The sequence below is a fragment of the Ursus arctos genome, unplaced genomic scaffold (assembly GCF_023065955.2).
Source record: "Ursus arctos isolate Adak ecotype North America unplaced genomic scaffold, UrsArc2.0 scaffold_1, whole genome shotgun sequence".
In the NCBI taxonomy this organism is placed as follows: Eukaryota; Metazoa; Chordata; class Mammalia; order Carnivora; family Ursidae; genus Ursus; species Ursus arctos.
The window spans coordinates 45,598,347-45,613,172 of NW_026622763.1; the positions used below are offsets into that span (position 1 = coordinate 45,598,347).

At 33.9% G+C, this 14,826-nt stretch overlaps 1 protein-coding gene across 1 annotated transcript in view; it reads right to left on the reverse strand.

Moving 5' to 3' along the window:
* Positions 1–14,826, reverse strand: part of SCN3A (sodium voltage-gated channel alpha subunit 3) — a 107,065-nt gene that overhangs the window by 42,244 nt on the left and 49,995 nt on the right. The window contains exons 12-14 of the mRNA XM_048214437.2: positions 7,418–7,708; positions 1,318–1,665; positions 169–301 (exon numbers count right to left, since the gene is read on the reverse strand). Of these exons, the coding sequence (XP_048070394.1) occupies positions 169–301; positions 1,318–1,665; positions 7,418–7,708 (772 nt within the window). The remainder of the gene's footprint in view (positions 1–168; positions 302–1,317; positions 1,666–7,417; positions 7,709–14,826) is intronic.

The following is a 14,826-nucleotide window of genomic DNA, read 5'->3' on the forward strand; positions in this document are numbered from 1 at the left end:
AGTTTTTGTAACCAGTGTGATAATACTGTATTTTATATATCATCTGCTTAGTTCTGTTATGCAGTTCTGATCTTGGGTAATTGACTTTGGTAATTCTATGAGAAAAAGAAATAGCTCCAAAAAGCATATAATCATGTAAAGCTGACTGTCTCATGTCCTGCTTCTTACCCTCCATTGTGTTGGTCAGGATACTAGCTATGCTCATGGCTCTTTGCCTTCCAGAGGAATCCTCCATCATCTCCATTGAAATCTGGTAAGAACTTAGCCTTCTCTTTCTGACTTCCGTTTCAGTGGTGGTGCCCTGCAAACCAAATACTGATGGTTCAGACCACCCTTTCAATGAATAATACAACACCACATAGCATTTCTTTGGAAAATCATGCTACATGCAGTTTTTCCAGGTAATAACTTTCAAGTTATAATAAAATACTGAGTCAATTGTTAAGTTATAAACACTTTTTAAAAATTATCACAGGTGATAGTGTTTAACAAGAATTTACCAGTTAGATGCATTTGTATAGGGCAATTTTGTTGCAGGAATGTTTTAATTAACCTGTTGGAATTTTCAGAGAATTTTTCATAAGCATGCTAAAGTCATATATTGTTTTATTTCATTCAAATACAGATTATTTTCAGCTTATCTCAATAATTAATAATCAGATCAGTCTTCTCCCCCCAAAATAGTAAGGTTATAATGTTGCAAGGCTGAATTGTTTTCTTTAAAGCTATATTGACAGTATTGACATATATGGGCCAATTTTTTTCCATGCACAAACACAGATGTACAATGAAATGTGTGTGCTTTCCTGAGATTTCTTTGATTATTTCTATATGCCATCCTATAAGAAATCAAAACATTTTAGAGTCATTTTAATACACATCAAAACATTTTAGGATCCGTGTAATATTGATATTTGTATGGAAACTGCCTATTGTCAATGTATTGGTCATGATAATACTTAATTTTAAGTATATTAAATTTCCAGAATATGAATAATTATATAATTGTGTGTGAGCATACATTTATAATAACAATTTAGTTTTCACAGTGCCCATTATTTTGTGTTGGTAGGTCTACTTAATTTGCAGATATGTTTTCTCTCAGACTCTAAAAACTCTAAGGCATTTGAGAGCTAATGGTCCCATACAATTCAATTGGTTCTAAAGATTCATTGTTTTTCGTTTAATAGATCATATATTATTTTTGAGGCATTTCATCTTGGGGAGACAGGATAGCATAACAGGCTAAACTGGCCAGGCTTTGATTATTTCAAATTGGTGTATAATGTCAGTAGTAGCTAACTTATCTATTATCACCTCTGGCGGAAGTTGTCCAGTAGGTGAGGTTAGAGCTGATGGTCCACCCACCAAGGAAACCACACCATTGCAATCCACAGTGCTGTGCATCTTCCCATTTGCTGGAAGCCCTGGCACCATCCTGGATGACATACTGGCCTGACTAACGTTACTGTTGCGTCGCTCTCCATGTCTGTGCGGCACAAACAGTGAGTCTCTCCGGCTCTCGCTGTCTTCAAATGTACTGTGCTCATCATCAGCAAAGTCATTTTCAGAACCGACATCCTTTGCTCGACCTCTGAAGCTGAAAATGCTTGTTTTGCTATTGCGTCGTGGGGAAAACAGGGAGCCACGGATACTTAACAGAGACTGAGGAGAGAGCAAGGAAGAAAGGAATTGGGGAGGGGGCGGGGAAACACAGTTACTTAACAGGTCTTAATATTGCAGAATCTATTTGCATTTGGATTAGAATAGTCTTGCTCTTAAACACAGGTAATCAAATTTATAGAGAACACATACGTTTTGATATTTTTATTAAAGACCACAATGCAAATTTTTAAGTATAAGGAGTGTTTTTTCTGATTGAAGACTCCTAATTTGCAATTCGCTAAGTGCATAACCATTTCATTTGATCTTAACTCTAATACTGTGAGGTGGATTTTGTTATCATGTTATAGGTGTGGAATGTGATGCTGGAAAGGACAAATCTTTCTGGAGGAAGTGGTGGTTAAACAAATAGTAGATGGCTTTTACTCTGAAATGCTATGATCTGAAGGGCATGCAACTTGGAAAGTAAGTTATGACTCAAGATAGATTGTTGGCTCAAATTTAAAATATCTGTACCAAATATGTTACTTATAGATAATGTTTTAAAAACAAAAATGTTATCTCTCTGTTCTCTTCTTTTGAATTCTAAAAGGAAATTAGTTTACTCTTTTTCTGGATCTGTTTGTCTCTGTCCACGTGGGAATAAAAGTCACGAAACTTACCTATGATGCTGTCTTCCAAATTTGCTAATAGTTTCCCAAATAGCTACTAGTGAGTGATTCACCTTAAGAAAATATATGTCGTAACAAACACAACAGAGAGAATTCCTAAAGTGCCATATAAATAGTTATTATTACATAATTTCAACACTAGATTAAAAAAGCAAGACATACATACATGACTTTACCAAAGAGAGTGATGTGTAAAAGACAGCTTCTCCTTCTGATCTCACTTTAATTTTATTAAAAGCAACTGGGTGATTCAAAACCTTTTTATTACATATGTTCACAAATAAATTGAGTAAATGGTTTCTGGTACTAGAAAATGAAGATTTAACATGAAATCCATTCTTTCACCTTTTGAATGAATTTTCAACTAGCAGCACCAAATATCTCTATTCTAGCTTTGGTCATAGTTTTCAAAAGCATCTCTATTCAGTCTGTGGAATCTTTGTTTACTCTCCTTATCATTAACAATTACATTCCCCATTGTTCCCCCTGCTTGGACTCTTGTGACCTCTCCTACCTGTCTTCATAGCCAGGGTGTATATATATATATAAATCTGTGTGTGTGTATATATACACACACACACGTATATATGTATGTATGTGTTTATATATTTGTATGTATATGTGTATATATATATATATATATATATATATACACACACACACACACACACACACACACACACATATGCATACATATCCATATGGCTGCAGCAAACATTCCTGGACCTTCCCATTCTTCCTCCAAACTTCAGTATAAAGCCAAATAAAATAATTTTAGTGGGAAAAAACATAGGAAAGGCAGACTCCATCAAATTTATTTTTGGATCCTCTGCCTAATTAGGTCATGCTGATTTTCTTAGGCCCCATTTTTAGCTTTATTTTTATGGCTTTTCCCAGACTGCAAAGCACCAGAATAATCATTGTTGCCCTCTGTCATAGTGATGTTCTGGAAAGATATTATTCATTAAGAACTGTGCTGTTGCTTTGGACTTAGTTAAAATATCTACAGGAGCTATTATTGGCTATCCAGCTTGTCCAACCCAAGACCGTGTCTTTGTGACACTCAGTTTGTATACAGTTGGCTACCAAATGTCAGACAGTAGTTAGACTGATTTTCTAGTTAATCAAAGTGATCAAGAAATCAGTTATTATGAAGACTTAAATTCAACCCCCAATATTGAAGAATGTTAATGTTTTTATCTCCTTAGACTCAATTTTAATTATCAATATTAGTTATTATTAGACTTACGTTTCAAAACTTTAATATGTATTTTTAAGTCCCAGTTTTGTTTTTTGTTTTGTTTTGTTTTTTTGACTTGGGATTCAGTAAGTAGGGGATAGGAACTCTGGAATCTGAATATTCAACACACATTCCAGGTGATTCTAATGTAGGTATTAGAAGAACACTAACTTTGTCTTACATTAATTCCTAGGGTGGTTCAATGTTATCATCTTAATATACCTGTGTTCGGTGACTGTCTTTGGAAACTGAAAGTCAGTCTGTACGATATTGGAAACTGAAAATCAGGAGGTACAGTATATGGAATGTATGCATGTTTATAATGTATCTGGTACATGCCTTTAATTTGGATGTTTTTATGTTGGGGTGTTTTCAAAGGCATTCCAGAATTTTGAGTTTATTTGAAACTTCTATTCACTCTTTGGAAAGTATAATAATGGGTGTGAGCACAGCTTTCAAGGCAACAGAGACTGAAAAAGAAGATAACAAAAATAGTATTCAGAGAAAATAAACCAAAAATAACACACTAGAAGATGCAGCAAAGTAGAGGGAATACCCACAGCTGTGGCAGCCCTTTCTCTAAGGAAAATAAGCTTTTATGCTTTAAAGACCAAAAGGCCATTTTTCTTAGCCTCAGGCATGGCAAAACACAAATCCCAGGTATCTTTATTTTTTTGCTTGTTCCAAGAAGGTAAATAGGAACTTTCTCTCTTATAATTTTCATTAACAAAAGGGAAAATAGAAGAAATTAGGTCTGTAAAACATAATCCTGAATGTAGGGATTGAACTTGAAGTGAGCTGGGAAAAGTCAAGGTGCAAGATGATGCAGAGAATGTAAAGATATTCTAGTGGAAACGTAAAGTGAGTATTGGAAATACTTAATAGCATTTCAGGTTAACTGTATGTACCTATCAATATTTTCAATAAATCAACAACTATACTTGGTTAGAGCAACAAACCTTCTGGTTTAAAATAAATTGTCTTGGTGTGTCCAAACAACATAGCTAAAATCTTCGGAGGGGATTCACTTTTCATTGTACACTCTTAAGTAGCTTTTCATGTTGTACTATGAACATGATTTGTTTATTTGAAGATAAAATAATGTAATAAATGTAAAATAACATTTAAAAATTTATGTTAGTAGAGGGTAGGACACCCATAATTTGTGACTTCTCTGCCTTGACATTTTCAGAAGATAAATTTGTTTTGAACGCATGCCATGTCCATCTTACACTTCCTATTCCTACTGCCTTCACCGATTCTCTGTAGTAGCACAGAGTCCTTTTTAATTTATACAACCGGAAATTGTAAACTGCTTCTGGCATATTTTTGCTTGTGAGTTGTGTTAATGCTCCCTGCCTGTCTTTGCTGGGGTTTGTAAATATCAATGTTAATAGCATCTTTCTTTTACTTTTGAAATATCTCCCATCTGTCTATCTGTCCTTTATCTATCTACCTATCTATTTATCTAACTACTTACTATTTATCTACCAATACTACAAAATGAACTACATATGACATATGCATATACTGATTCTATTTTTAGTATTAAAACTCTGGCTGCCACCTAATTTCTCTCTGCCCCCTAACCTCTCTGTGGTTCACTCAACACAGGCCTCCCAGCTGTTCCTTGAGCATTCCAGGCGTACTGCCATGGCAGGGCCTTACATTTGGCTCTTTCATGGGTCTGGGATGCTCTTCAATGAGATAGTCTCTTCCCTTGCCTCCTTAAAAATCTCTTTGCTTAAATGTCTCCTTTGGCCTTACATCGAAAACCGGGGATGTACTGTATGGTGACTAACATAATATAATAAAAAATCATTATTAATTAAAAAAAAAAAAATAAAAAAAAAAAAAATAAATGTCTCCTTTGCAGTGAGGACTTCCCAAACCACCGTATTTAAAATTTTTACATCTACTTAGTGCTCCTGATCCCCTTCTTGTGATTTGCTTATTTTTTCCCATAGCACTTATGCCTTCTAACATATTCTGTAGCTTATTTATCTTATTTATTGTCTGTTTTCTTCTTTAGTATAAATTTCCATGAGATCAGTGAATTGTATCTTTCTTTGGTTCACAAAGTATTTTCATTTTCTAGAACTATTTCTGCTACATAGTAGGTGGTCAATAAATATTCGTTGATTGGCTGAGTGAAGTAATCCAGTTTCTATTTGAGCACAGTGATGAAACAATGATGGAAACACTACTGTTTTCAAAAACATATAAATATGCTTATGTAAATATTGCTACTGTGCATACACATTTGTGATCATTGCAACTACTCAAAAGTTTTTAGTTTCCCTCATTTGGAATCACTCACCAATTTTAACCTAATAAGAGCTTTACTGCTTGTCACATAAGGTTTCTATATATATTATGTAATCTCTCACAACTCTTTAAGGTGGACATTATTACCCCCTTTTACAGAAATCTTACAAAAATACAAGTCACTTGAGTAGGGTCACAGAACTCACTTGGGAGTTGAGATATGAACACAAGCTTATGTGGTGTCAGTCATTATAGTATAGTGTCAAATACTCCTAATCCTAATGACTCCTAAAACAGTCCTAATAATGCTAAAATATCAAGGTGACAGTTTAAGACAAAAGAATCTAGTCAAAGAAACTAACTTCCCCAATAGAGCTTCCAGTTAATCCCAAATGTGTTGTACTTATTTAAACCATACTTTATATTTGTTTTGGGCCAAGATAGTAATTGGATCTCTTGATATTGGCATTATCTGGAGGAAAATGGTTTTTATCCTTTAACTTCTCGTGTGTACATCTATTTTGTCCTACTATGAGAATTCAAGTTATTAATAGGGAGTTTATTTATTTTTTAAAATTTTATTTACATATTTGATACAATTGATAAACACCCATTGATAACTTGCGTATGCTCTTTCCTCCCAACCAAGAGCTAAACACTATGCTGAATTTGTGCTTATCACTTCAATTTTTTAAAAAGTTTTTTTTCTTTATAAGAAGGATATCATACCTCTTGGTTGATGTATAGTTTTTTGCTTTATCTTAATTACATAGTGTCCCTCAAAGCATTATTTTTAGGGTATAATTCTGAGCCAGATTAATATGATTAGAAAAGTTAATAATTCATCGCACATGAAATTCTAGTGGAACCAAATAGTGTTCAAAGTCATAACTATACTTATCACAGATTTCACAATTATTTACTCTTTACATTATGCAACCCATAAAATGTATTAACAAACAATTAAAACCACTTTCCCTCTTTGACTTGAAAATATGTTGAAGAACTGTGTAGTTGACATTAAGTCAGAGCAAAAATAGACTGTCTTCAATTTAGAACTCTTCCAAGAGCATTTAGGTCATCATTTCATTCTAATGTCTCATAGCGTGACACCATGTCAGCATATATAATGGAGACTTATGACAGCATGGTTCACATATCAAAAGATCAAGGCAAAATCCAGAGACATTTCTTTTCAAAATTCATGCATATGTGGCAATTACAACCTCAGATAATAAAGGCAGACACCCATATGCAAAGATAATAAGTTCATTTGAGGTCTCAAAATGAAAAAGGTAAACAAGAGATTGCGAAACTCTCACTGAAGAGAGAAGTCTGACAAGTTTTACCCCTGCAACCCCCAAAAACAGAAAATTAAGAAACATGGTCTCAAAATAGTGTATGCTTAAAGCTGATTGCCTTTAAAGTTATTAATGGTTTAGTAAAAGTCTCTTTTAAAGGCAGCTTATGATACAAATTAAATAATCATGTTAAATGTTAGTTCCCTGTCCCTCATTTATATCAGATATTACAAAAATATACCAAAACAAAATACAGTAATTACAAAGCAATAGCAATGACAGAACAAACTGGAGCACTTCGTAGAAAACCATACCTGATGAGGGGAGTAGAATTTCTTGTCACTAGTCAGTCGGTTTCCATCCATGGAGAAAAGGAAACTTCTTCTTTTGACACTGTCCTCAGATTCAGATTTGGGAAACCTGTCTCTTTCTCCTTTGTTGTTTCCTTCAAGATGTTCCCTTTGTCTTCTTTTCTTCCTTCGGTTCCTCCACTCCTTAGCACTTTTAGAACTTAATTTTGATGCTTCTGATGAACTTTCCAGGAGCTCTCCTAACCCACCTATTCCACTGAAATCTCTTGAAGCAGCTGATGCTGCTGCAACTGCCTGTTTAAGACAAAGCCAGGCACTGTTTACAACAAGTAATTTTGGAAACCGTTGACTATGGTACAGATATTGCCATTAAGACTACTAACTGTAGGTTAACATTGTGTCTTCTGGTCATTTCATTGTGTCTTAAGAGAGTTTACCTAATAATGACAATTTAAGACAGTATAAAGCAATATGCTAACCTATGCATTAAGGCAAGAAAAGTCTGGTTTGGCACATCTCTTGGAAAGCCTTTAAAGAAAATCTGTTTTGAGATTAGCTTCATTTTCAAGGAAAATTGCTCTCTTAAAAATATCTTCTACATTTTAAAAGCAAATGTTCTCTTAGTGGTGCTTGCTGGTCTGATTACTATTCCAATTCCATCCACAGGCTTGTTCTTCCCACATGTGATTGTGAACAACCGAGTGGTATTTTTTCCTTCTAAATCTAGGTCTAAGACTTTTTCTTTTCCCTTTCTGTGAACTCAAAGCATTTAAAGTGTCTACTATTTTACCACTAGTTAGAAGTACTGGGAATATATTGGCTAGTTTGACCTCTTCCTCCATCTGAATTACACTTAGTACCATAGTTCACATCCTTGGGCTTATGTTAGATCCAGAGATTAACATGATTAATTTATTACATAGCACTTTGTTTTAAATTTTTAAATGTTTATAAATTATCTATTATTATTATAAATAATAGCAAATGATTAACATATCAATCAACAGGTACCTGAAATAATCATTTAAGGGATTATGAGATCTTCTTTAAATATTTTCTTTTTATGGTTCAGCGCTAAATATATTTAATCATTTTGAATTTCCAAATATACTAAAGAAACAACCAACTCTAAGATGAAGCATGGCAAATTGTTTTGTAATGAATATTTTTAGTATTTTTAGACTGAAAGTGATCTAACCATGACTAGAGGAGATGAAACTGTGATATAGTTCCTAACAAGGCTAAGTTCTCATTAAGTACATTCCTGCTTTTAAATATAATCATGAAAGTAGAAATGATTAGATTATGAGAATACTGGTTCAACTCTTTACATATACAATTCTTTACTAAATATAAACAACTCTAATTTATCTACCCATTTTGTTTTATTTTCTCGACTAGATATATGCTACATAGGAATTTTGTCAAATGAGTTTGTACACATTGCCTAGTATGTCACCTGACATAAAAAGTGTCCTGTAAATGTTTGGTGAATACAGATGAAAAAGGCATTATGCTGTCAATTGTATCAGACACTGGGGTGGGGGTGGGGGAAGAATAAGAAATATATAGACTTGAATTTTCAAGATATTGTAAAAAACTGTGTCAGAATGGTCTGTATAACAGAAACATTTTAGGAAAGAAGATAAAACTATTTATAAGGAGTTTGACAACATGTACGTTTTGTTTTTTTCTTCCTGAGGAGATGCAAACCCCCCACAGTAGCTTCCATTTCTGAATCTCATCTCAACTACAATTACAAAGAAAAAAAAAGGTTTAAAACCAAAGGTGCTATAAATACAAATTTTCTAGGATTGTCATGATCTCAGCAATGGGAACCATAGTACTACATATAGTATTAAATATGTGTGTTGGGCTAAGCAATGTAAAATGTACGTAAAATGTAAAACAGGTATTTGTTTATATTGAATACTGTATTCAATTTAAGACTCAGTATAAGACAATGCCCAGCAATTAAGTGGAACAGTAATTTAGAATTTGGGAATTTTTGGAATTACATAGTCATATAACCAGATTTTTTATTCAATTCTTGATTGTTAGTATCACTTTTAATGTCAGTAATGGAAGATGAGAAATATTAAAGGCCTTTTGTAAATATGAATGAGGCTAATGTACATATATATAAAATAAAACGAATAAATGAGGCACTTATTTGTAGCAAGTTAAATATAGTTGCTTGGTAACTGATACATAGAAGATACATAATATATAGCACTTGTTGAAAGAATGAATATATATATTTATTTTTATCCAAATAAAGTCCTTAATTCTTCTTTCCACATTGTATACATAGTAACACAGCGCAACACATAGTGTTAATCATTTATTGACTTGTTTGTGGTTAGAAACAAAGGAAGTGGTGGTAATATTCCTTTGCCATAATCCTGAAACTCATGTTCATTTAAATCACTTCCGGAATTTGTTTTGCATAAAACATGATTTCCCTACCTATTCTGGATAACAGTTCAAATAACTCAAAACTAAAGCATCTCTAAGGCAACAATGGTAACCTCCCGACACAACACATTTTCTGTGTCACTCATCAACTCAATCTGTCACTTGTTCCACTGCCAGTGATTTGCCAATTCCCTCAAAGGCAGATGTTTCCTGTCACCTCGTATGTCTGTGTACCTGTTTCTATCCATCTCTGTGACAAGATCAATGTCCTGCTTACTTAGACTAAGAGTACTGCTTTCACTGGCTTGATGAATTCCTCTCTAAATTAAAAAAAATTATGTGACAGAGAGAATGAGAGAGAGAGTGAGCACAAGCAGGGGAAGCAGCAGAGGGAGAGGGAGAAGCTGACTCCCTGCTGAGCAGGGAGCCCAATGTGGAGCTTGATCTCAGGACCCTGAGACCATGACGTAAGCCGAAGGCAGACCCTTAACCAGCTGAGCCACCCAGGTGCCCCTTGATGAATTCCTCTTTTAACAAATAACAAATATATGCTTAGTATTTACTCAAGGAGTAACGTTTAGTTCTTCTGATAACATTTCTGTGTGATTCAACATAAGCTGTATAACTCACTGTATTTGTGTGTCCTTAGGAAATAAAGCCATGTGACTGCTTGTAATTACACTTCACTTTAAACATAAATCCAGTTTTAAAAACCCATTCAAAATTACAAGACATTAACTATAATACCTTTTCCATTTTACCTCTAATTATATTGGGTCTCTTAAATGCCAATATTTCTAATTTTGTCCCAAAACTTACTATTAAATTTTTCCTATCAGACCTATATACACAACATATGGGATATGTTGTGTTGGGCACCATTAGGCATTTTTTTTTTTATAATGTTTTTTTATTATATTATGTTAGTCACCATACAGTACATCCCCGGTTTCCGATGTAAGGCTCGATGATTCATTAGTTGCGATAACACCCAGTGCACCATGTACTACGTGCCCTCCTTACTACCCATCACCATCCTATCCCATTCCCCCACCCCCCTCCCCTCTGAAGCCCTCAGTTTGTTTCTCAGAGTCCATAGTCTCTCATGCTTCATTCCCCCTTCTGATTACCCCCCCTTTCTTTATCCCTTTAAGTGAAATAAGTCAAGCCGAGAAAGACAATTATCATATGATTTCTCTCATCTATGGAACATAAGAACTAGGAAGATTGGTAGGGGAAGAAAGGGAACCATTAGGCATTTAAAGATCACAAATTAAATGCCAGACACAATGATGATTCAGTATAAAACCTTTTTTTTTGTTGTTGGGTTTTGTCTTTAATCATTCTTTAAAGTTACACTTGATTTGTGAGCTCACAGAGCTAACTGTTACTTTTTCATGTCTAAACAATGACTAGCTTCAGGAGGTCCTTCAACAGATATTAAATGAAAGTGGAAGTGATGGTAGGCTTTATGAAGTCATTGGTTAGATGGTACATTTGAAGAGTGACAGGTGGTTAGCAAGGCATAAGTTACAATGGAGCACCAGTGATCTCATGGGTAGACTATATCTCCCTCCCTGTCTTGCTTCCAACACCTTCCTCTGTTTCAATATTGGCCATTTACTACATCTCCCTCCCTGTCTTGCTTCCAACACCTTCCTCTGTTTCAATATTGGCCATTTACAATAAGGAGGTAAAATTGGATTGGTACTGTGTCATCCCAGTCCAAATTAAAACACTAGAATCAGTTACCCTAGGATCAGTTTAAATTTTTGTACCTATGAAGCTAAAGCTGAGCCAAATCATGATTTGATCACTGGAATCCAATAACTGACTTTTAAATGAAAAGAATGCACATTTTTTAGTTGACCTAATTAGGATGTGGATAATTAGAATCTTTAAACTTCTCATAGATATTGTGCACTTTTACTTCTAAATTTAAATGATTCTACTCTTTTAATTGATGCTATATTTTACCCTAAAGTGCTGAATTTCAGGATGTATTCTTACTCCTGTACTATGTATCTATGTAGTATTTTCAAGCACATTGCTTTGTCTGTTTTTATAAATGATAATAGAATAATCCAATGCTTTCAAGTACATTTATATACAATCTACAAATATTATTTCCCATGTTTTTTTAAAACTTTGAAATAATTTGCCCTGTAAATAACTAACGTATTTCATTATCTTACAAATGTGTTTTATTTATAGTGTTCTGAAATAAACTCTTAAGTACTTAAAATGTAGTAGAACTTTCTGCCAAGCATGAGGTATATTTTATAAGATTTTTAAGTATCACCAAACTTATTTAAAGCTTTCCTTATAAAATCACTAAAATATAGCCATGATACTACTCTGTACATAGTGGTAAGGTGAAAATAGCAAAGCCAGCATGTTTAACAAATGCTAAGAATATGATTGGGCTGGGTTACCAGCTAAACAATCCATTGTCAAATCCGTCTCTCACCCAAAAAAAAAAAAAAAAAAAAAAAAAAGAACTTAATGCTATATGTTGTGCATCTTCAAGTAACTCAGAATTATTAAAAGCTTAAATTTTGACTTTACCCATTGAATCTATAAATCTGCTGTCATTCAAATAATGCTTTAAATATCCGGACTGTCCAGCTGAAAAAAATTGCTACATATCAAAATGTCACTATGTACAAAAGTTATTTGGACTACTTCCGGTTAAGCTATAGTAACAGTGATTTTCTCTCCCTCCTGAAACAACCACTAAAACAGACAAAATACATGTAACACTGGTTTTGAAGACACGGCATTAATGGGGCATTGGGTAGGGTGGCCAAAAGATCTTCCCTCAGTGGTAGGGAATAGTCAGCCTTGGACTAGATTCTCTGCTAGTTCTACCTAACAAATCTCAAAGGTTTCAAGAGGGAAAAGGATCAAGCTGTTTATAAGTAATGTAACTAATGTGCCCAAATAAGGATCAAGAATTTTTATAGGAATACAAATATATCCAGCACCCCAAAAAGGTAAAATTAACAGTATCTGGAATTCAATTGAAAATTGTCAGGAATACAAAAAAAAATCAGTAATGTATGACCAGTAATGAAGAAAAAAATTAATTAAAACTGATCAAGATCTGACATAGACATTAGAATGAGAAGAAAAGGACTTTAAGGACTTTAAATAGTTACTATAACAATATTGTTATGTTCAAAATGTTAGAGACATGGGAAATATAAAAGAGGTGCAGATCAAGGTTTTAGAGATGAAAACTATAAAAACTGAGATGAAAAATGCACTGGATAGGATTAATGGTATAGCAGACATTACAGAAGAAAAGATAAACTTGAAGACATAGCAACAGAAACTAATGGAACTGAAATTGACGATTTCAGTCTGATCCTGAAAGTCCTGTGAAGCTGCAAAGGACTTAGAATAGTTAAAACAGGTTTGGAAAAAAAAAAATTGGAGAGCTATAACTATCTGATTCCAAGATTTATTAAACAGCTACAGTAATAAAGAGAATGTGTATTGCTGTCAAGAAAAACAAATCAATTGAACAGAATAGAATCTAGAAATAGATCCATTCACATCTGGACAACTGATTTTTGACAAGGTTGAAATGCAATTTAGTGGAGAAAGAATATTTTGTTCAACAAATGGTGCTGCCGCAGTCAGAATGGCTAAAATTAACAAGTCAGGAAACGACAGATGTTGGCAAGGATGCAGAGAAAGGGAAACCCTCTTACACTCTTGGTGGGAATGCAAGCTGGTGCAGCCACTCTGGAAAACAGTATGGAGGTTCCTCAAAAAGTTGAAAATAGAGCTACCCTACAACCCAGCAATTGCACTACTAGGTATTTACCCCAAAGATACAAATGTAGTGATCTCGAGGGGCACCTGCACCGCAGTGTTTATAGCAGCAATGTCCACAGTAACCAAACTATGGAAAGAACCCAGATGTCCATTGACAGATGAATGGGTAAAGAAGATGTGGTATATATATATATACAATGCAATTCTAGTCAGGCATAAAAAAAAATGAAATCTTGCATTTGATAGTGGGTGGAACTAAAGGGTATTATGCTAAGCGGAAAAAAATCAGAAAAAGACAGTCACCATATGATCTCATTGATATGTGGAATTTAAGAAACAAAACAGGGTCATAGGGGAAGAGAGGAAAAAATAAAACAAGACGAAATCAGAGAGGGGGACAAACCGTAAGAGACTCTTAATCATAGGAAATAAACTGAAGGTTGCTGGGGGGTGGGATGAGGGGATGGAGTAACTGGGTGGTAGACATTAAGGAGGGCATGTGATATAATGAGCACTGGGTATTATCTAAGGCAATGAATCATTGACCTGTACCTCTGAAACTAATACATTATATGTTAATTAATTGAATTAAATTTAAAAAAGAGAAAAACAACAAAAACAAATGGTGCTGTAGTAATTAGATACCCATATGCAAAAGAAAAAAACTCAGCATAAAACTACACCTTAAACAAAAATTAACCTAAGATGGGTCATTGACCTAAATATAAAACATGAAACTATAAAGCTTCTAGGAATAAAAATAGGAAATCTTTATGATGTTGGTTTGGCAAAAATATCTTAGATACAACACCAAAAGCACGACTAAACAAACAAAAAAACTTGATAAAGTATACTTAATCCAAATTTAATTTTTATCCAGAAATACTAATAGGAGTATTGAAACTTGAAAAGACAAATTACAGATTAGGAGAAAATATCTGCAAAGCATATATATCATCAAGGACTAAAGGACTTATTCCCAGGATATATAAAGACAATTCAAAACTCAAGAAAACGAAAAGCCCAGTTTAAAAAACGAATGGGCAAAAGATTTAAACATCCATTTCACAATAGAAGCTACACAGATAGAAAATAAGAATGTGAAAATATGCTGAGTATCATTAGTCATTAAGAAAATGCAGAATAAAACAATGAGGTGCTTAGTAGAATGGCTAATAAGACTGACCATACCAAGTACTGGTAAAAAT